The sequence below is a fragment of the Heliangelus exortis genome, chromosome 2 (assembly GCF_036169615.1).
Source record: "Heliangelus exortis chromosome 2, bHelExo1.hap1, whole genome shotgun sequence".
NCBI classification, from domain to species: Eukaryota; Metazoa; Chordata; class Aves; order Apodiformes; family Trochilidae; genus Heliangelus; species Heliangelus exortis.
In genome coordinates this window covers 82,069,000-82,092,331 of record NC_092423.1, presented here as the reverse complement: position 1 = coordinate 82,092,331, position 23,332 = coordinate 82,069,000, and the positions used below count along the sequence as shown (strand labels likewise).

The window sequence follows — 23,332 nt, the reverse complement described above, 5'->3', positions numbered from 1 at the left end:
GTAGGATATGCATCTTTTGAATGCTTAGGTCCAATCCTGATCTAATTTGAAGTCAGTGGCGGTTATTTTCTTAGTATTTTACCCTAAAATACCCTAAAAGTGAGTATTTTACCCATGGTAGTCTTCACCTGTTGAATTAAATCTTCATTTCTGAAAGTGCTGGTTAGCATTTAAACCAGGTGAGGTTTATCTGCCTCCCCATCATTGGCATTCTATGTCAGTAATGTGTACATATGCAATATGAAACGGCACCAGTGCAGATATGGCTCCTCTAAACTTGAAGTTCAGTGTTTTCCTAATTACTTACAGCCTATTGAGATTAAAGCGACAAGATCTCTTTTGTGTTAAACAAGAAGCTCACATTCTTTACTGATGAGCTACTCTCCTCTTTCCCTCTTGATAATCATGGGCAACATTCTTGCTGCAAACAGACCGTCCCAGTCCCTCCCCAAGAAAGCCTTTGTAACTTGTGGTTGACCTAATTGTGCAGCGACAGCATTCCTGCTGCTAAGCAAGGGAGATCCCTGGGATGACACTAACTTGGGCTTTTTTTCAGTCTGCAACCTGGAGCAGAACATAGGTAAGTGGTCATGTAGGGCATTGAGGGACACTCTGCAATTTCACCTGTGGGTGAGATGTCCCACAGAGATTTCAGTGTGACTTGGAGACCGCAGGCCAAGTTCTGCACCTCTTTCAATATCACCCCGCACTTGAAGCCAGTGGACAAATTTGTATGGATCTTGGCATTGTTACACATTTGGAAATGCAGAGAGTCTTCTGAGGTACACCAGCATTTTGGTAATATGTTATGGATGGCACTTGTTACCCGTGTATCCAATCCTGAAGTACTTGATGAATATTCTACCTTCAGATCAGAGCCCCTATTGAAATTTTCTTAGTGTCATGACAGAGAAGAGAGAAACAAATGTTGAGATTTTTCTTTCTTCAACCAACAGACAACCTCAGCAGCTGCCATTGTTGTGATCACACTGTGTTTAGTGTGTGGTGGTTTTCTGCATGTGCACTCCCTCTGTGAAAAATTATGCAAAAATGACAGGGCAGAATCACATCTACTGCTGCATGCTATCTGGTTCTCTGTATAATTAGAGAGTTTTAGAAGGTATTTGCTGACTCCTCAAGTCAAAACCACTCAGCAAAGTTGAGGTAGCCTTTTTTCATCTCATATATCATTACTCAGTAATGCCCATCTATCTTCAGTTTGCACCAGTGCAGACTTAATCAAGCGTGTAGAAGGAATAACAGTTTTTTGTTTAATCCATCCAAGGATGGCTTTAAAACAGGGGTGTTTCTTAGCTGACATGACACAGAACTGTGGCAGTTGTGTTTTCTATGTTTGGTTTCATGTTCAGACGAGTAGTAGTGGCAAACAGAACGGTTTGTCTCAGCCAGCAGCTCTGTTCTGTGCTATGTGTTAACTGTGTTAAAACTTTATGGATCTTTGTAAATATAAAGGAGTAGAGAACCACTTTGACAACCTGATAGGCTTGAGGAGAGGGAGACATTACAGTTTTACTTGAGCACAGGGAACTTATTTCTTGAATAGAAAGATGTCTTTCTGTAGTCCCATGCTTCAGGATGAAACTGCTGTTAGATGAGAAGAGTTGTACAATGGACTGGATGCTGAGATCCAGATGAAACTGATAGGGATTGAATCACACATAGACCCTAATAATAAGATAATTGGTTTAAATTTTGTTTGGCAATATGTAGGAAGAACAATGGGGGATGAAGATCCTGCCATGGAGATGCTTGCTGGATCTCATAAGGGAAAGAGTTGAGTGTTGCTACTACAGGAGGCAAGCAGGGCTATGTGTCCAAAATTATCTAAATCCCTGAGTAGAAAGATGCAGGAAATAGTTGCAGGCAGACAAGAAGAGGATGAGGAAGTGAGAGAGACAGCTAGAGAGGAAAAACCTGTGAACCTCATGTCGGGAACTGGAAGTAGGTACTTTGTTGTAAATTGCTGTGCCAGTTATAGGATGGAGGTCATTTATGGCATCCTGGTGACAACAACTGTGGCCTGTGCTAAATAGAGGTCTCTTTAGGTATACTGCATTGTGCATTACTTCAAAATCTTCCTGTGTGCTTCCACTCTTCAACTTCCAGTCTTTAAATTGATTTATTTGCTATCCTACTTTGATCTGTGTTTAACGTGTTGTAGCTTTTACTACTGCTTTGGTAGTGGGTTGCTACTGGGGTTTTTTGTTTGTTTGAAAGCCAAGCAGGCCATATATTCCTACCTGTTCCTTTACTATCTATTTTTGTGGAGTTTTGTTATTTGGTGTTTAATGTCCAACTATTACTTTTTCTCACTGATGTTGCTGTTCTCCTAACTGTAGGTCTGTCATGAGTGTACTCTTACCCTCTCAGTGAAACATACGTAGTCCTGTAATTGCCATTTTTAGATGAACAATCTCTTAGATTAAATATGGAACATAGAGCTAATGTTATGGAAAATAAGGTCAAAGAAATCAAACAACATTACTTCTAAAGTCACAATAGAGTCTTTGGATCATCTTAAGTCATTAATATCAATGCTTCACAGCACTTACAACTTTAATCATTATTTGTAACCCTTTGAATTTTATTGCTTCTGATGTCAGAATTCAATTTCAGTACTTAATGGCATCTTTTAACCTCAGTCAAGGAGAATGTTGGTTTAATTTCTTTTTTTACTCAAAGCTTCGCTGCTAAGCTACACCCTCAAAATTTATTTCTGACATTTTTAACAAAAGTATTTTCAGTTTTCCAACAAATACTTTTTTACCTATACAACATAATACAGAAGTATTTCTCTTCGTTGATAATTTTTATTGACCTATAGCTTTATGTATGCTTCAAAAATTTGTAGATTCTGACCCTAAGAAACAATGAAGTCTATGTTTAATCTTACTCACTTTTGTGGATGTGGGACTTCTCAAATACTTAACATCTACCACAAGTGTCTGCAGGATCAGACCAAAACTATTTTTTTAATCTTCGTTGTGCTTGCTGAGGTTGAAGAAGAGAATGGAACACACTTATCATTCCAAATTAAACATTTAGATTAGCCTTCATTGATTCCCTTTGATCAAAAGAAATGTGTGTGGGCTTGATTCTGTCTTCAGTCACTCAGTCGTTTCAGTCATTGAAATTATTAAATTTGCTGGGAGTTCTCCCTTAATGGCATAATTGCAGGATGGAGTCTAGAATTCTGTATTTTTTAAAGGAAATAACAAAATCATATTTTTCAGGGAAAAAAGCCCAAAATACAAACAAACGAAAAACAGCAAAAAAGCCCCACAAATAAACAACTCAAGAAACAGACCAATCCCCAAACCACCAAAATAAACAAATACCAAAGTAGTTTATAGGAAACAAGTAAAACAGAATATGAACAATTACACTATGTCTCAAAATTTACAACTTTTATTGGAGTTAAGACATGCAAAGGGCATATCCCTTGATCTCCTTTATAAATTACTAAATTGGAAGAAGTTCTGCTTTATTCATAGCGGTCTCTCCTTTTCTGTACACTTTTTTGTAGCTTTTTTATGTTTTGAAAAAGAGATGATTCTTATTCTCCCACTTAACACACAGGAAATTGAAGGGGGAGTAAAATAAAGTGCCACCCAGTGGGCCAGCAGTAAATCCAGTTTACAAATTCAGTGTTCCAACTGGGAAATGCTGCCCATTTTCACCTGTGTATAGAATTCTTATTGGAAATGTCATGGTCTATTTGACAGCATGGAAGAGCAAAAATGAGATTATGTTGTCAGGAGCGATTTCTTGCACAACATCCTTTAAACTTTGGTCTAACTCTGCAAGAAACTGTCCCTGGGAAGATGTTTCTTCATAGAAGTGAGGAAACTGATTTACTATGGAAGTCATAAAACCCAAACTCCACAGGACAGGCTTAGCAAACCAGCTATCTGTAAGCAAAATTTTTGTGACTTTAAAAATAATTTTTATCCTATATACAAATATTGAGCTCCATCCTACTATTTCTAATTAATTTCATATGGTTTTTTTTTTTCCAATTACAAAGGAATAGCTCTCTGTGCTTGATTTATGTACTGGTGACTTTCAGCTAACTTGCCTTGCTATATTTCATTTAGAGAGCCTGCTGCCTGCACATGATAATGTTTGTGTAGTGGATGACATGGTTCTGGAGCTATCTGAGGTGGAAGAAACGGCGTCAGAAAGCAGCTGTTTTGCATCTGAGGACACCACAGAAGATTCGGGTGTTGTGAGCTCCCCTTCTGACATTGTATCTTTGGATTCACAAAATGACAAAATGAGAGACATCAAGCTGGTCAATGGCTACCTGGACTCAGCAGAGGCAGAGGTGGTGTATGGCACAGAGACAAGCCTTGTAAAGAACACCTACTCCAGTAGCATGGGATCTGACAGTGCTCCGCAGAGGTAAAGATTTTCTTGCAGCCAGCTCTTGGAAAATACCTTGCATGTCCTCCTTGAAGGGAATCATTTAAGAAAACCAACTTCTCCTTTCTTATGCTCTTTCATAAATCAGTACCAATGCCAAGTGGCTCCTCCCAGTGAAAAGCTCACTGCCAAATCCCCTCCAGTGACATGCTTGTAGCAACAGGCAAAGGTCACTTTTCTGTTTGAACTTGTAGCTACATTTCTTGCAAAAGACCGCTGCCCTTCAGAGTTATTTCTCCAAAAAGTCTGAAATAATTCTGTTACAGTTCTTTTGTAGTTCTGATAGCACACGGAGTGCTTAAAATGTTACCATATATTGATCTAGAAAAGTGACATGCAAGTCATAAAATAGACAAATTCAAGCCACTGAAAGCCAGGTGGAAAAGGATTGTATTCAGTGAAATGTGAGGGTTGGTTTGTGGGTGTGTGCATGCATATATATGTTCACCTAATGCTAACCTCCACTGGCATTATACCTTGGGTTTGTTTGGATTTTTTTCAGCATATTTCCTTTTTTTTTTTTCCTTTTTTTTTTTCATAAACAAACGTTTTCCTGCAGTTTTTGCAAGAAAATACAAGAAGCTGGAATTTCACTTGAAACTGCCTTCAAGCACAAGTGGCTCTGACACTGTTTGTTTGCCAAAACTCACATAGTTGGTGGCAGGACTGCAAAGAGAACCCAGAATTTATAGGACTTTGCAAATATGAACTAGCCAAATAGGAAGCTGTGCCTCCAACAAGGAGGGTGGCCTGGTAATACTGACAGGGATCCGCTCTGTGTGATGCTGCAGAGTCATGGGACAGGGGCCAGAAATTCCTCTGAATTCTCAGTTGACACAAAGTCTGTGCTTTCTGGTCTCTCTCCATTCAGCTGCTAATCTGTAGCCCCTTCATAAGAGCATGTATCATGACCCAGTTATTTCCTTCCACACATTTCTGAGCGAGAACTTCATCTTGGATCATGCAGTGGGCAATAAATTAGGGATAAGTTAGGCCAAAGTCAGTATTTAACCTATTGGAATGATCTCCTGGCTTTTCTTTACATATCAGTATCAAGGGGGAAAAGGTAAAGCCTCTCTTAGATACTTGCTCAACAATACTTTTTTTTTTGTGTGATTTGTCCTTTCACGATTTCTTAGGTGCTGTTGCAGTCTCTATTTGATGGATTAGATAGGCTAGTGTAGTAACTGTGATTAATATTCCAGACCTGATCCAAAAAAGCAACCCATTAATTTCAGAAGACTTAGATTGGGCCTTGTAAGATAACTAAGCAGTCCCAGCTTTTCTCAAATGCAGGGTTTAAACTCATTAGGAAAACACACATGCTCACTGAGGCAGGGAGAAAAGTTACCATAATGCTGAGCAAAGACATCAAAACAAAGCCCTCTAAGTCCTAATCAGTGGAAAATATTTTGGGCTTTTCCTAGTTTTGGGTCAAATAAAAGAATGAGCACAGGTCATGAAGTGACACACTCCCTCTTGGAAGTCAATATTTCCCACATCTTTCACTTAGCCAAAGGTGCATGTTCTGTAAGTTGCACTGAGATTGACCTTTGCCACACAAACAGACAAAGTTTTTTGGTAGTTGGAAAGAGTACACGACAAAGAGATAATGGAACTTTTCATAAGCTGGCCAGCAGGACTGCTGCTCAGGGATCATCCTTGATGAGCTGGAGGAGTGGAAGCTGGGAGGAGAGTGTGGTGTATGGTCCATCACAGTCAGGAGGATGGTTCCCCTCCCTGCTCAGCCACTGTGAGTCCAGTGCTGTGGTACCATGTCCAGTCTTGGGCCTCCAGTCCAAGAGAGAAGTTGGTAAACTCCAGAGGGTCCAGAGGAGAGTCACTGAGAGGGCTGGGGCACTGGGACAAGAGGTATGAAGGGGAAAGAAGGCAACGGGGTTGTTCACCTTGCAAAAACAATGTGGGTAAGGAGGGACCTGACTGCAGTCTTTCACAAATAAAAGGAGAACTGTGAGGCTTCTCAGGGCTACACAGTGAAAGGACAAGAGGCAGCCATTTGCAGCTTCTGTAATTGAGATTAAAATCAAATGTGAGGAGGAAGTTAACCAAAAAAAAGGCTGTCAAGCAGTGGAAGAGGAGTTCCAGAGAGGTCTAGGATTCCTCATGCCTGGAGGTTCTCAGAGTTCAGTCAGCCAAAGCCTGGTCTGGACTTGAAACCAACCCTGCTTGGAGCAGGAGGTTAGTCAAGGCTTTCAACTTAATAGTGATTTTTTCCTCCTAAGTATTCTATATTTAATGTCCATACTTTAAAGAGTGGTTTTAGACTGAAATAAGAGACAGTTGTTGTTTCAGGAGTGTAGTTATTTTTATAAATTCTCAATATTTTTATTTTCTGGGAGAGCAAAATTACTTCAAATCAACTTTAAGGTATAGCAGAAACTTAATATTTGTGATTTATTTTAATCCTATATCAGCAATATTTTCAATTGCCACAGCAGTGATGCTGACAGTAGTATTCTTTAAACTTTCATGCTCTGAATATACCAGTAATACTTGAAGGTAAACCTAATTCCACTCCCAACCTATGTTTGTAAACAAAACAACTTTGAAAATGGTGCTCTAATAAATCCTTTTTGAGGTCAATTTGCTAAGTTTTCAAAAGCCACTTCCTAAGTGTAGGTGGAAGAAAAAAATTAAGGACATTTTTCAACCTGTATGTACGCAATTCTTGTTTTAGTGGGAAGTAAGTCAATTTGGAGTACGATTTTGAGTACAGCCAAATTTGGAGAACAGCAGTTTCAACTTCTACTGTCAGAGGAGCTGCCACCCTACTAATAAAAGCTGTTGGGAGCTCTAATGTTGTATGTAGTTCTTGTGATGAACAGGTTAGTTTCAGGACCAAACCATCCTCCTAAATTCTCAGAAAAAAATCAAAGAGCAGTTCATGTAAGTAATTGATACAGAGTTTTAAATAAGGTTCATAAGCTACAAAGCTCACGGGGAAAATATATATGGAATTTACTGATTCCATTCTGTCTTCCAGTCTGTGCACCATGATCTAAGTCAATTCACAAAGGAAGATAGGAACAAAGAAATTGGGTGAATATGTTGCTACTGTAAGGCAGCAGTGGTTAGCAGCAGTGAATTGGAGTCTTCCTTGAGTCTGAGCTCCACTGAAGCCAGAAATTTTATTTTGTAACTAATTTGGCAGAGACTTGGGGAAAAAGGGTTAATAAGAATAATGTAAGTATTTAGCTTGTCATTTTAAATTGTGAAGCTGACTAAAGCTTGGGCTTTTCACCCAGTGAAATAACTAATTCTCAAGAGTTTATAATTCTATATACTAAAATGACTTTCTGCTCTGTAGGCTTGAAATGTACCCTTAAAGTGGAAGCAAGCTATATTTGGAGTGTGAAAGGCTATAGAAAAAGTCCAAGTGGCATTTTGCACGTGCACTATGAAGAGCAGAATCAAGTCCACAGTTCTTACCTAGATTTGATCCAGAGGCTTAGCCTGTGCTCTAAGAGATATTTAGCTGCATTGCTTATTTTGGTTAATTGGATGATTAGTTTTAAGTTCATTTTTCTTAGCTTTTCTGGAATTGTTTACTGAGTGGCCTGGGTGGTCTCTGTGTAGCTGGAATGCCTGATAGCACTGCAGTATCACAGCAGGATCTGCACCTCATCTGCTGCTAAATCAAGGAAAGTTGTGAGTAGTTAAGGATTCAGTCTTCAATGTGCAATAGGTTTGTGTGCACATAGCAGCAGAGTAATGTGGCTGGGTCAGAAATGGCACGTACCACGGGCATTGTTCACACAGAAATTACAAGTACTGTATAGCTCAAATCTCGTTTAGTTTCCAGAGCACAGAAACAGACATTTCTAAAAGAAGCTCCCTGGATTCCAGACTTTCCTCCATAGTTTTGTTTTGCAGTAAATGGGAGCAAATTGCAAGTACACTCTGTTTCATCTTATTTTCTTTTAGGATTCTCGTTCAAGCAATCTTCAAGTGTTCTGCCCTTGGCTCTGCTTCTAATGTGTTGTACCATCTTTTTCTGTCCGCCTCTGATATCCTTTTCGGCTACTGGCTGTTTTTTTCTGCTAAAAACCATAACACAGCTATCATATCTCACAATATGTTTGTACAGTGCCTGGTAGAGCAGGATCCAGACCTCAGCTGGAGGTGCCAAGGACTAACTCCATCTAAATAACAGACTACATGCAATGTTTGGCTGTGAATGTTTTAATATTAACTGCTGACTGAACACTGCACTACAGAGTTCTCTTTCTTCATATCCTTTCTTATGGTTGATTTCTTTGTGTTATATATCTGTTCACCAAATTTTAATATATAGTGTTAAATGAGTAACAAGAAAACCACAGAGAAGCTGAAATGTTGCTTATGTAGCAGTAACTACATCTCATGATCTCACAGTGTTGCAACTCTGTCCTCCCATACCCCCTCCTTTCCCATCCCTCGTATGGTGTCATCACGCAAGCTCCTAGGGGCAGGGATCAGTCAATTTTATATGCCTGTAAAGCATCATGCACACCTACTGTCTGGAACTTCATAAATAATTACACGTTAAAAATTATGTTAAAATAATATTATTAGGGATGCTAGGTCACGCGCTTAAAGTTAAGTAACAGTAAGGTTGTCTGTGTAACCTTAGCTTCCTCTCTTTCACCCTGATTCCTCCTCTTTTGTGCTGTGTGATAAAGTCTGTAGTTAATGTAATCATATTCTGTTTTGTTTTGTTTTCTTTCTACGTTTCAGAGCTCAGTTAATAGAGCAGGTATAACACCATTCCCTCTCAGTTCAAATTCTCTTTTAGAGACAGGACTATTTAATTTCCTTTAGCTTTTTTATCTAACTCATCACACTGGTATCCATGTGCCATGCAGACTTTAATTTCTCTGTACAGTGCTCACATGAGATGAAAAGGTGGCATTATCCTATTTTAGAGAAGGAGATGAGATGCACAGTGTCAAGGCAGACTAGTGACCAGTTAGACCACACAGTCCACCCTCTTTTCAGAGGACTGAGCATTAAATAGAATTTCATATATCAGAATGCAGATCTCCTTTTTTTTCCAAACTGTTCTTGGAAGACATTTAACCATTTTGGCTCCAATAAAATAATATAATTATCATGGGCATTATATAAACTGTTGCAATTGGACTGCCACCTAGCAAAGATGTATAATTTCTCAGTGCTACATGTAACTGGCATCAGGGGTTTAGAAAGGGTCTTAAGAGTGAGTGGTTCTCTCAGAGCAGGAAAAACACTTTAAAATATTTTTTTTATTATTTTAAAAAGGTTGTAAATGTATTAAAATATTTGAAAAATAAACATATTTTAAAATGTAATGGGAACTTGGCAGTTGTAAAGTTAAATAAATAAAGACTTGTCTAGCACAGAAAGATAAAATAGCTTCCAAAGGTCTAAATGAGATTTCCCCTCCCTTAGGTTTCTGTTTCAGTAGCCATGAGAGAGGAATATTTTTTCACGTACAGCTAGTGGAGGGCATAGGGTGGGGGTGGGGAAACCCTCTTGAGATCAGCTCATGCTGTGGGTCTGGACAGGGATAATCCCATTACCTTCGGCTCTGGTTGGGGTGGTTGAAGCTATTGGGAGGAGAAGGAGAAGAGTCCTCTTCCTTACCAACCTGAGAAATGCTACAAAACTGTTAGGGTTTTGATGAGGTGGTTTAAAACAAAAGCTTGAAAGGATTGGGGCGGGTGAACTTGTTCTGCTTAATTTTCAGCCCATTCAAATTCAAATGTTACAAGATTTTGTATTCTACTTGGAAAGGACAGGAGGGAAAGAAAAGTCAGCTAGTAGCTGGAGAGAATTCAGTGATGAAGCTGTTGGAGGAAGAAAAAATACAATAGTCTGTGGCAGAAGGCAGGGAGGAAGGAAAAAACAATGAAAAATAGGGACGCGTGTGTGGATTATGTATGCCTCTGTGCACAGCCACCTTCTGTATAATTATGTGTCACTTGTAACCATCTCTGAGAAACATGGGCAAGTTTTATTCTGTCATTTCTCTATTTTAGCTGGGCAAGCACGTGCTTTACTTTTTTGAAAACAGAGGTGTTTTAAGGGGGAGGAAGGTAGAGAAAGAGTTAAAGCGACAGGGAGAACTTCAGGGATGAAAAATTACTTAATTAAGACCCAGATGTCTGACGGATTTGCAAGCCTCTGCTTCTTACATAGTTTTGCTAATTTCCTTCCTTATCTCTGGCTCTCCCTTTTCCCTTGTTCCAGAAAACTCTTTAAATTTGGATACTCTTATGCACTTTTTTTTGCTGGCAGATCTTCATGGAGGGAAGATACTAATGATTTTATGGTTTAGTAATAGTGATCCGCAGTCGTTACAGAGCAAGAATCCAGATTACCCTTTCTGTTAAACTCATTGACTGGAAAAGTGCCGTATACTTTGGAGCTGTAGAATATTTTACATGTTGGGAAGTAGTTCGAGTTGTTAAAGATGTAGTACTGGCTTCCAAGAGAGACAGGCTCTGGTCCTTGCTCTGTTTCTTTATTTTTCTGTGTAAACCAAGAGAAGTTATTTAACTTCACTGTTCCATCTTTTAGCTCGCAGTATTATATTGCACAGGTGATGTGGCTGTACTAAGATTTAAATCACACTAGTCCACTTTCCTGACTATTTCTGGCAATGCTGTCTGCCTGCGGGCTTTCCTGTTGAGAAGCTGTTGCCAGAGGCCCAAGCAAGGAGGGGGAGCAGGGGCAGGCATCCAGCTGTATAGCAGCTCCAAGCTGCTGCTTATGTGGCAGGACCCTGAAACTGACATATGTCGGGGGACTCTGGAAGCTTAAATCACCCTGGTATGTAACAAGCTTAGAGATTTCTAGCATTAAAACACAGAGTGATACTAAGCAAAAGTCAGGTTTTTTTGATCAGTAGCCATGGAGGACTGTAAAAGAACTGTAAACCTAGCTGCTGCTGAAAAATTACATACTTTTCCTCCTTGTCTGTACTTACACATTCTTATTTTTGATTGAGTGGTGCTGTATCTGAAGGCACTGGACCTCTGTCTTCTAGGATTGAAAAATAGTTCAATTTAATCTCTGATTATTTTTATTCAGCATGGATAGAAATGCAGTCTAAAAACCTTTGTAAATTTAATGCAGTCCCCCTGAACTAGAAACAAAACACAAACTGAAAAACTTGGGTCAGAAATTGGAGTTGTACCGTGTTCTCAAAAGGTGTGTGTGACTTTTCTTTTGTCACTTACTGAAGAACAAAAAAGGTAAGATCATCTGTTGTTCAACAGAATATGACCATGGGGCTTTTCCCTTCTCCTAGTTGCCTGCAGTGGAAATCTTGCATCAAAGACAAGTGATAGCTTTGTTATCTATCCTACCCAGAGCTGGTTGTTCAGTGCCTATACAATTTGGCGTTTTAACAGGCTTAGTAATTTAGTAATTTGAACATTGAAACTCTGCTCAAGTTCACAGGAGGAGGCAGAAAAGAAGAATCTCATTGCTCATGGTATAGTTTAAGTGATCAGCAAGTCCACCACTCACAGTAGCTGCACCCTTGCAACTGTTGTATTTCTTCCTCAAAAGGAAATAGGAAGAAGTCATGTAGTCTTCAAAACATAAGAAATGAAAATATGGTCCCTAAGATTACGTAAACTATTGGGTAATTTGGAAAACAGTTACCTCCACTTTTGAGTACTTCCCTGTGTCAGTCATAAAAACAAATAACAAAACACCTTGAGTTTACTTAGTGTCATTTTTCTGGCCTGGTTTGACTAGAAAGTTGTATTAAAAAAGGATGTTTTTTCAGCCATACTTTCTACAACTTAAAATTGTTCATCATAAGTCTCCTCTTCAATACCCACCACAGTATATACCCAAGGTAGAAGTATTTCTCTTTCCAACATTTACCTAAGAAGAGAATATTGTGGATTCATTTTGAAGAGGATAAATTTGGATACACTCTTAAGGGATGAAGTAATTCCCCAGTACTGGACTGAGAAGATTATCAGACCTGGGAGAGGAACCCACATACTTTGAAGTCCAGTCAGGAGTAACCATAACATCAGCATTCCACATTGGTCAGTCCCTGTTAATTATTTAAAATATATGTGAGAAGCTGAATGCCCTCCATGTCCACTGAGCTGTCTCAAAGCAGTCACTACTTCCCTGCAGTGTGCCTGTCTGCATTTAACTGTTAATTACAATGGCTCTATCTTCCCTCCCCAGCTAGTAACAAATTTACAAGAATTGTGTATGTAGCATGAGTGAGACTTTCGGATCACATTCAATTCAATTCACATTCAATTAACCTAATTAATCTGCTGCTGTTTCTTCTTGCCTGCTGCCTCCAGCAGGACGTGGTCTCCCACACATTTTATAGTATGTCTTCCAGCTCCAGATAGATGTCTGGAATATCCTACAGTAGTTCAAGTGCCCAAGTTTGGATAAACAAATCTCTTCCTCCGTCCCTTCTCTGGAGTTTGCATAGATCTGTGTTGTATTCAAACAGTTAAGGTGGAACTTGTGTTCTCTAGCTCTAGTACCATAAATTAAGCTCAGCAGAACTCCTGAGAAGTGCTCAAGGACACTTGGGTCAGTTTTAGCATTTGCAGACTCCTAGATAAAGCTACATTCAAACTACAGCAAAATGGCAGCTTCTGTCATTACAAAATCCACTGGCCTACCACTGCTTTGGGTTTCTTTTCAATGCAGCCTTTCCAGCTAGGTTTATCAGAGAGTTTTCTCTCTTAGAATGTAAACTTTCTCATAAATATCCGTTTCCCATGGCACTAATTTGATGAAATGCTGCTGTAAGTTTCATTTTGTCTCCGACTGTGCAAATGACTGCTGAGGAGTGATTATGTGTTGTAGCCTGAGCTCGGTGGAATGCTAAAAGCTGTAGTTTAGTAGTCACTTTGCTCTGCTCTGTGCTTCTGAACAGATCTCTACTAATCTACATAAGTAATAAGTGCACAGGCTTCCAGCAATCGTGCACATTTGCCATTTTGAGCTTGGGCTAAATGTTCACTAGTGATGTATTCTCAGTGCCTCACATTTTGCCAGAAAGGCAGCGTAAAGGTTATCAAGTTCTTCTCTAAGTTAAAAAAAAAAAAAAAAAAAAAAAAAAAAAAAAAAAAAAGTGTGTGTGAGAAAATACCATTGGTAATGTTTATCCAGAATGAGAATGTAAAACATGGTATCAGAATAAGTAATGTTTTTCTTGGATTTTGACCAAAACAGAGCTGTCAACAAAAGAAAAGTGCATAGGGTTAGGGGAGAAGAAGGCTATGAAAAACAATAAGCAGCCCTTTTGTTTTCCTTTACCAAATACTATTGTGAGAAAGAGTCGCCTTAGGCATTTTTATAAATCCTGTGAGCTACTGGAAGCTACAAGACCTACGCCTCACAAACCATGTCACATTTTAAATTCCTGATGGTACGAATTTTAAGATCTCTGTGATTAATCGGTACCTTCTGGCTTGCTTTGTAGGTCGATGAGTTTGCAGACGAATTAACAATAGATCTTTTAAGCATCTGGAAACGTAATAGAATAATTCTTCTTTTTCTGAAGATCCCTCTGTAAAAGCAAATAAGAATTCTTTCATTTTCACTGTATTGTTCTCTTTCCTTTAGAAAAACCCAGTTGTCTAGATAAGGAGATTGAAGCAGAGATTGAGAGGCAAATTATATACAGTCTCTGCGTAAGCACACAGAGGATAATAAAAAAGACCTGCTGACTGTTGGGTCCATCGTGGAGAAGATAATTTTGCTATAAGAGTCACTGAAAGATTCCCATTGATGGACATGAGAAAAGAGCTGGGTAGTGCAAAGGAACCACACTGCATGTCTGGAGCCAAGGAACCCCTGTTCCAGTCCCAAATATGTTTTCCTAGACAAATTACCATATAGGGTTCTCAAGCTTTTAAGTTTCCATTATTTCCTGAGGAAATCCAGCATGGACAACTTTAGTAATTGATACATAGCACGGGGAACAAACAGCAGAAGTTACAGACATGTGCATGCCTGCAGGGCTACGGTGTTACTGGCATCACTGGGATGTGGTGGGATGTCTCCTACAACTGGAGTGTGGGAATGGATAGATACAAGCTCTAAGAAGGACAGGCAGGGAAGAAGAGGAGGGAGGTGTCATCCTTTACATCAATGACCAGATGGAGACCTTGGAATTCTGCCTGGGAATGGATGAGGAGCTGAGCAAGAGCTTATGGGTCAGGGTTAAAAGGGAGGGCAGGGACAGCTGATCCCATATTGGGGATGTCCTACAGGCCACCTGACCAGGAAGAACAAGTTGAGGAGCCCCTCTATAGACAGATAGGAGCAGCTTCACATTAATAAGCCCTGGTCCTCCTGGGAGATTTCACCCATCCTGACATCTGTTGGAGGGACAGCACAGCAAGACACCAGCAATCCGGGAGATTCCTGGAGTGCATTGACAGCAATTTCTGTCTCTAAGTGGTAGAGAAACCAACAAGAAAAGGTGCTATGCTGGACCTTGTTCTCAGCAATAAGCACTGGCCATGGGACAACATGAAGCTGAAGGACAGTTTTTGCTGCAGTGACCACAGATTGGTGGAATTCAGGATCTTTAGGGCAACAAAGAGAGTGCACAGCAAGCTCACTACCTTGGACTTCAGGAGAGCAGACTTTGACCTCTTCAGGGATCTGTTTGGTAGGGTACCATAGGATAAAGCCCTGGAGGAGAGAGGAGCCAATGAAAGTTGGTCAGTATTCAAGGATCACCTCCTCCAAGCCCAGGAGAAATGTGTCCCAACAAAGAGGAAGGCAGAGAAGAATGGCAGGAAACCTACATGGATGAACAAGAAGCTCCTGGACAAACATAGATGTAAAAAGGAAATGTGCAGAAGGCAGAAGCAAGGACAGGTAGCCTGGGAGGGGTTCAAAGAAGTTGCCCAAGCAGCCAGGGATCAGGTTAGGAAAGCTAAAGTCCAAGTAGAATTAAATCTGGCCAGAGACATCAAGAATAATGCGAAAAGCTTCTACAGGTACATCAGTAATAAAAGGAATACTGAGGGCAATGTGGGCCAAGACTAGAAGGAAACAGGAACTACACAGGATATGGAGAAGGCTGAGGTACTCAAAAACTTTTTTGCCTCAGTCTTCACCAGCAAGTGCTCTGCCCATGCCACCCAGATTGCAGAAGACAAAGGCAGGGACTGTAAGAAGCCAGATCCACCCACTGTAGGAGAAGAGCAGGTTTGAGACCACCTAAAGAACCTAGAAGTGCAAAAATCCATGATGCCTAACAAGATCCATCCACAGCTCCTGAGGGAAATTGTGAATAAAGTTGCAAAGCTACTTTCCATCATATTTGAAAAGTCACACAATGTAGTGAAGCTCACACTGACTGGAAAAGAGGAAACATAAGCGCCATTTTCTAAAAGGGAAAAAAGAAAGACCCAGGGATCTACAGTCAGTCAGTCTCACCTCTGTGCCAGGCAAGATGTTGGAGCAGATCCTCATGAAGGCTCTGCTAAGGCACATAGAAAATATGGAGGTGACTGATGGCAACCAGCTTGGCTTCACCAAAGGCAAAACATGCCTGAAAAATTTGGCGGCTTATTACAATAGGGTCACAGTACTGGTGGACAAAGGAAAAGCAAGTGACATCATCTGCTGGGACTTGTGCAGAGCATTTGACACTGTCCCACACGACATCCTGGTCTCTAAATTGGAAAGGTGTGTAGTGATCCACTTGTTGGATAAGGAATTTGCTGGATGGCTACACTCAAAGAGTTGTGGTCAGCAGGTCAGTGTCCAGATGGAGACCAATGATGAGTGCCATTCCTCAGCGATCAGACATGGGACCAGTACTGTTTAATCTTTTTGTCAGCAACATGGACAGTAGGACTGAGTGCACTCTTAGCAAATTTGCTGAACAGGTTGCCCAGGGAAGCTGTGGTTGCCTACCCCCAACCCTTCCAGTAAGTATTCAAGGCCACGTCAGAGGGGGCTATGAGCAGCCTGGTCTCTTGGGATGTGTCCCTGTCCATGGCAGGGGGTTGGAACTAGATGATTTTAAGTTGCCTTCCAACCCAACCTATTCTACCATTCTGTTCTTTTGAATTTTATTGTAGAACAGTCAGACAGAAAGATCAGGTACCAAAAAGGTGATGAGCTGGCATGAAATTAGGTCTTATTCTGATATATCACAGGTTTGCACATTGGAAACATCTTTACAGTAACTTAGAAGAAGAGTCTCTATGTGTCAGTAATTTGCTTCCAGCTGTGAAAAATGATCCTGCAAGACCAGGTTTGTGAAGAAGAAAGCAATCTTTGCCTTCTACTTTGCATAGTCCTGTTGCTTGCCAGTGCAGCTTGAGTGATTCTTGCATCAAAAGTTCTCTGAGCTGTCAAATACACTGTTTTAAAATGCACTCAGAGGACAGCAAGTATTTTTTATTAATTCTGGAAAACTTTCCACTGCAAAAGCAATATAAAATTCAGTTGATTCATTCTTTTTCCCACCTTCAAGTTGAGCTTTCCACTTGCCAGGATTCTATCCGATTGCTGCAGTAAGCTTAAATCTTTCTGTCAGGCTGCTCAGATGAGTGGTCTCATTGATTTATATGTGCCTGTGCACTTCAGGATATGATAGGATTGCAGTCTTACATCCTCATTTGCCTCTCTTGGAGACTATGACTGATTTGTTCCACATTTAATCCATAAGGAGGAAAACACAGCTTTACCATGAGTCTTGTAGTGTGGGTGCTGGTCCTGAGCATCATCAGTGCACTTTGGCTTCTGGGAATATTCAGGGCCTGTCAAAGCTCAGGGCAGTGGGGAATGTTGGAAGAAATTGTATTGCAGTCACAGGGCACTGTGTCTTTTCCTTTGTGTTTAAACAATCAGTACGGATTTTAGTCTTGGAGTCCAGTTTAGGAAAGCTCCTAGGCACATGTGTAGCTTTGCCACCTTGAATTTGTCCCTGTTCAGGAAAAGGATGTGTAGCTGAAAAGAGTTATGTAAGGCTTCCTTGCAGGTGTGTTTTGCTGTTTTCATTGATTTTCACATACATGAACTCTTTAAGTGCAAGACTATAGGTGCAAGTAGAAGAACTGACGTCCAGGACTTTTACTGAAGACATAAAGAAAGAAAAGATGCATGCAAAATAAACAAATAATTCTTTTTAAAGTAAAATAAAATACCTGGTGCTTCAACGTGTGCTTCCAGTTGCTCCTGTTATGAGCAAGGAAAAAAACAGACCATAAAACAGCAAAAAAGGAAGCTACACTTTTAGACATAATTTAAATTAGAGTCAGCAAACCTCCATGACTTATTACCCCAAAAGGAAGCAGAAGAATGGCTTTTTTCAGGTAGTGTTAAATAAGCTACCAAAAAAATACACCATCTCTTAACTGTTATATTAATGCTCTCATCCTGAAAAGGGAAAATCTGCTTCATCTGACCAGTTACCTTAGGTGTGGCTAGAATGGAAAATTACTTTTTCAACAAGGGCAAAACTTAGATACAGTGTCACAGACAAGAGAGTCTTAAATTCAGATGAGGAACAGGTAGATGGAAAAAAATAATTGCCTAATGTGAGACCTTAGCTTCAATGATTTGTGTAGAAAAGCTCTGCTAGTCAAGATTTTTCTTCCCAAGAAACAGAAGGTCTGTTGTGTAACAGGTTGCTACGTGTATTTTTTTTTAATTTTAGTTATTTTTTGTTTGGAGTTCTCTTAGTTTCATCTTCTTCTTCTTTTTTTTTTTTTTCAATAAGCCAACACTTGGCACTCATTCTGATTTCAAACTTGCTTTAGATCATTGTACAACTTCATCAAAAACCATGGAGTTATTTTCTGGCAAAATCAGGCTCCTTGATATGCTTCATTAGAAACAGCTCTCAAGGGATTAGTTTCTCTTTCCTCCTCCCCTCCCTCCCCTCAGGATGCAGAGTGATTGGCTAACAGTACTTAGCTGTATTTACTTTTCATTGCCATGCAATTTTTATTTAATTAAGGTGCAGATACGTTGGCACAGTGTGTGCACAGGGTGGCTAGCGGTCTGCTTTAAAATTATATGGATATTCAAAACCTCTGCTTTTCTGCAGCTCAGCCGAAATGTGTACCTCACAGTGAAGCCAGACCACTTCTTTGTGACAGGCTTTATTAATCCTAAGCTTTTGATTGCCAGCACACCGAGTACACTCAGGCACCAGAGAGACCCTTCCTGGATGTGAATGTGTCAGTGTGGTGGTGTCTGTCTCCAAGGCTGCGTGTTTCTCATATTTTGGGGAATGAATTTCAGAACCCCAGTGGGATGAAAGGGGCTGAAATGATAGTGTACTTCAGAGCAACAGTGCAAAGTGAAAGAAGGGGGAGAGTCAACCTTTTTCTCCTCTTTTGTTTAGCAGGAGAGATGAAGAAATGGCTACAGCTAAGCACGAGAATGAGGATATATTCATTGCTGCACAACTCCAGCAGACTTTGGCTGGGCTGGATGAAGATTTAGAAGGTGGGGAAGTGTGTTAACTCTGTAGTACAAAAGAGAGAGCTGCAGCCCAGGATGCAGAGTGAAACTCTACTCTGAGACACCTGCACATTTCTCAGTAAGATCACTGAGAAAAACTCAGGTCAGAGGCAGCATGTGGTCAGCACAAAGTGGCTGCTCTCCCTTTGCTTCTGAGACAGCCACTCTTTAGAGACTCACACCGAATGTTTTCCAAACTGCTTATCAGATTGTCATTGTATTTCGATGTCTGATACCGGAAGAGATGAACAGCAGTTTATGAACACACTTCACAGGCCAAATCTGATATAACTTCATTGACTTAAGTGAATCTAAATCAGTTGCAAATTTAGGTCCGTGTTTAATGAACAATGTCTCCTGTATTTTATCATTATGAAGTGGAGAAAGAGGGGACATTTTTGTACCCAGTGCCTCCTCTGAGTTAGCAGGTGTGTTTAAAAATCTAAAAACATTGAAAGAAAATGGGAAGATATCAAATATTATATGGTGCTTCTCTTTTTCCTACTGTGAATAAAATATTTCTATACTAATGGTTTGTCACCAAATTATGTTGCATACTTCCTTAAACCACCATATCTTTATTTCGCTACATCTGCAGTGGACTGGATTATTATTTCATTTCTGTGAGTTCTCTAACACTGCAATTTCTTAGTTTCTGTGTTGTAACCCTTGATTTATACCAGCAAATTTGAGAGGAGAGTTAAGCTTCTTGCACAATGAAGCTCCTGGAGTCACTGGTAATGAAGGGTGAGAAGAACTGAGAGAAAATACAAGCCCTGTTTCTTTGTTTGCTTGCTCAAGGAAATCCTTCAGCTGGGCTGTTATTACTAACCAGGTCTGGGAAACATAATTTGGAGTTACTCGCTGTTTCTCAGAAATGTTTCTCCTTTGGAGTCATGTGGTAAAATGTTTATCACTGAGAGAAGTTAGTCAAAGATAAGGTATGAACAATAGATTAAATTCTGCTTTCAGCTGCATTTGTACATTTCCCACTGGCTGAAGCAAGACAACTGCAGGAATATTTGGCTGATCCTAATCAGCAGCCAGACAATCAAAAGGACACAGATCTCTCTTTTTTGTAAGACAGGCATAAATATATTCCTGTTGGTTTTAGCGTAACTAAAATAGCTGATCCACTTAAGCATGTAGTGGCTGTTTGTGTAATTTGAAGTTATATTGCCTAAGTATGCCTAAATGTAATGTTCTGTGTGTATTTTGCAGCAGTGGATGGTATAAATAACTCTGATACTGAGTACATCAATGAAACATTGAGGCCACATGCAAGAAAAGTTGAGGCTGCTCAAGATGTTACCATTTCTGTTCCAGTAACAGTCATAGATGATGTTCCAGAAATTAGCACCTCTGACTTGGCCGGAAGTCAAGACACAGAGACAAGAGTTTCACAAAATATCTCAGCTGACTCTGCTAATACAAGAAACTTCACAAATAAGAACAACAATGCAGGTTCCTTTGATAAGGAACACACAGATGGTGGAGCTGTATGCATATCCAAGGACCTAATATACCAGCAACCATCTGAAAATGAGTTCAGTCACTTACCTGTGGAACAGAGGAGAGATATGTTTGAATCTCTCACATCCTCCTTCGAGAAAAGAAATGAAAAGAACTTAAGGCTCGAACCCCCCCAAAAACCTAAGATGACTCCGTCTCGCTCCAAAGTCACAGCTGAAGTCAGTACAGCAAAAGAGAGGATAAATTCATTTAATGAATACAGTAACAGGGAAAGATCTCTGAAAAAAAGTAAATCAGAATTAGAAATCAAATGGCCACCAGCAAAAAAAATTGAAGTGGAAGAAGTCCCTTCAACACCCATATGGTGTCATCGTGCCCAGAATTCAGGAACAAACTATGAACCTAAAATGGGTTTGACAACCTTTAAAGTTGTCCCACCCAAACCTGAAATAAAACATTTCAATAGAGGAGTTTCACTCTCCACTGGTGCCATTAAGATAGATGAACTGGGCAACCTTATAGGCCCAAGCACTGGTTTCAATAAGAACATACCAGGTACCTCTGCAGATGAAAGTGAGGAAATCCATCTTGGGAAAGTGAAGGCATTCTGGAGGTCAAGTTCTATGGAAAGGCAAAGTGATGACTCTGCTGAGCATCTTCCTAAAAAGTCAGGAGTCACCACAAACTCTAAGCCCTTTGCTATAAAACATGAGCACAAACCTGTCTGTCTTGCAGCTTCAAAACCTGTAACACCACAAACTGTTAGTACCCAGCCTGAGAATGAAAGGACCAAACCACCTCTTCCATTTACACAGTCTCAGGGAACACCATTAGTGGCCCCAGTCATTAATAAGGACAAGCTGGAGCTTCCATTTCTAAAGCCACATAGGAGAACTTCAAGTCAGTATGTAGCTTCTGCCATTGCAAGACATATCAATGCTTCTACCTTTAAGTCTGAATCTATGGAATACCATGAGAAAGAGGAAAAAAAGCAAGGGGCAGGAGAGGTTAAACCTGAAGGAGAAGTTTCACCAAAAAGATGCATTATCGTGGCCAAATACAGCCCTGTGGAAACAGAATCATCAGAAACAAAAGAAACACTTTCAAGTATTTTTTCTTGCAGTCAAAAAACATCCCAGAGGTTTACCCCTGGTGATAATTCTGGCATGGAAAGCAAAGCAGTTAACATCAGAGCACCAAATCAAGCAACTCCTGTGAGCTTCTATAAAAAGAATGCCAGTGTCCCACTTACTAAATCTTCTTCAAAGGATAACAACAGTGCAGAAGATGATCATGGTTTAAACAGCAAGCAAAGTATAGCAGAGAAAAAGATGCTGTTTGACCAGAAATGTGAGACTATGACCCATACTAATTCAGCATCATCTCTCAGGTCTCCTGACCTCCAAGGAGTCCCATCCTCTCTCGGCTCATCTTTGCGAGTCCCTAAATGGCCTCCTGCTAATGGTGTACAAGTTAGTCCACTTAAGACTTCACCAGAGCTAAATGGTGCAGCAGCAAATGCAGAGTCAGAACAGGAGGAGAAACCTGATGATTCAGATATTAATGCTATCAGTGAACTGGATATCAACGTGCAGACCAATATCTTTGGACCAAAGAAGAAGTTCAAACCTGTTGTCCAAAAACCAATTCCAAAAGACACATCACTGCACAGTGCCCTAATGGAAGCCATTCAAACAGCAGGGGGAAAGGAGAAACTCAGAAAGGTAAAGTGGAAGCTTTTTTTAGCCTGTTCAGAATGTGGAGCCCTGTATTCACCCTGTCAGACACCAGAGATTTTATAACTGGTACAGTTGCTGGTGAGCTGGCATACACAAGGCATTTGAAAAATTTATAATGGCAAAATACAGACCAAGCCACTGCTTATTCTGCACATCCTGGTTATTATGCAACACAGTTAGCTAGAAGAGGCAGAGATGGCAGAGATATAGCATAAAGGAGAGCATAATTGAGGTTAGCCTAAGAGCCGAACCTGCATTTCAGTGTTACGTAAAAACAGGAGCACACAGCATGGAGAAAACTTGTAAATACCTGCCATGAAAGAAAGCTGCATTTTGTATTTGTAGTTGAAACTGGTTTGCCACTGACTTCATTCTCAGAGGATATGAGAATCCATCTGTAGGCATAGCATTACCATCTACACATACCCTCACCATTCGGTGTGAGCAAAAGTTGTAAAAGAAGACAGACCAATTTGTCTCTGTAGCTTGCATTCTGGCACAGCTTTAATAGTGCTTCCAAACTATTGGAAGTAAATATCTAATAACAATGCAAGGTTTATTCTTTTCATATTCTAGGTTTCAGACAGTGCACTAAATGGCAGCCACAAGAAGCCCTCATATGCTGAGCCAGAGAATGAGCGCTCAGCCCTACTAGCAGCCATCAGAGGCCACAGTGGCATCTCAAAGCTGAAAAAGGTAAGAAATCAAGATGGTAAGTGATGTTTTAAGTGCCATTTTTTCCTACTGTGTGTTTTCAATGAATCCAGATATGCCACAGCCTAAACACTGTGCTGTAAAGAGAAATGTTGAGGGGGAAGTAATATGACACAAGACAAGATCTAGCTTATGCAGATAGCATGGTGGGTCTGATCCTATCCTCTCCTATAAAACATAACACTTTTGTCAAATGGCATGTTTTTAGCTGAGAGAAAAGCACATAAAAATCCAAATTAATTACAGGGGCTGTGCATAGTAAACATCAAATATTAATAATTTTCACATTTAGGTTAGAGGGAGTTTTTGTACTTTAGGAGTATGCAGTTGGATCAATATATTTGCATTACCTATGGTATTCATCTAATCCCAGTTACCCAAAATGACAACAGGGCTTCTTCATGCATGCTGCTTATCTGTTAGCATGAGCTGGTGCATCCAAGTTGTATGCAAGTAATTGTTGTTGCTGGAACATCAGC

The 23,332-nt window shown here is 40.1% G+C and overlaps 1 protein-coding gene across 23 annotated transcripts in view; it reads left to right on the top strand.

Annotated features, from left to right (window-relative positions):
• The window catches only part of COBL (cordon-bleu WH2 repeat protein), a 174,509-nt gene that overhangs the window by 141,762 nt on the left and 9,415 nt on the right, over positions 1 to 23,332 (top strand). For 19 of the 23 annotated variants that reach the window (XM_071736761.1, XM_071736759.1, XM_071736760.1 and 16 more), the window contains 4 exons: positions 4,119 to 4,425; positions 18,809 to 18,912; positions 20,149 to 22,124; positions 22,716 to 22,835. In XM_071736761.1, coding sequence (XP_071592862.1) covers positions 4,119 to 4,425; positions 18,809 to 18,912; positions 20,149 to 22,124; positions 22,716 to 22,835 — 2,507 coding nt within the window. The remainder of the gene's footprint in view (positions 1 to 4,118; positions 4,426 to 18,808; positions 18,913 to 20,148; positions 22,125 to 22,715; positions 22,836 to 23,332) is intronic. The other 4 variants (XM_071736753.1, XM_071736769.1, XM_071736754.1 and 1 more) reach the window with 3 other exon arrangements.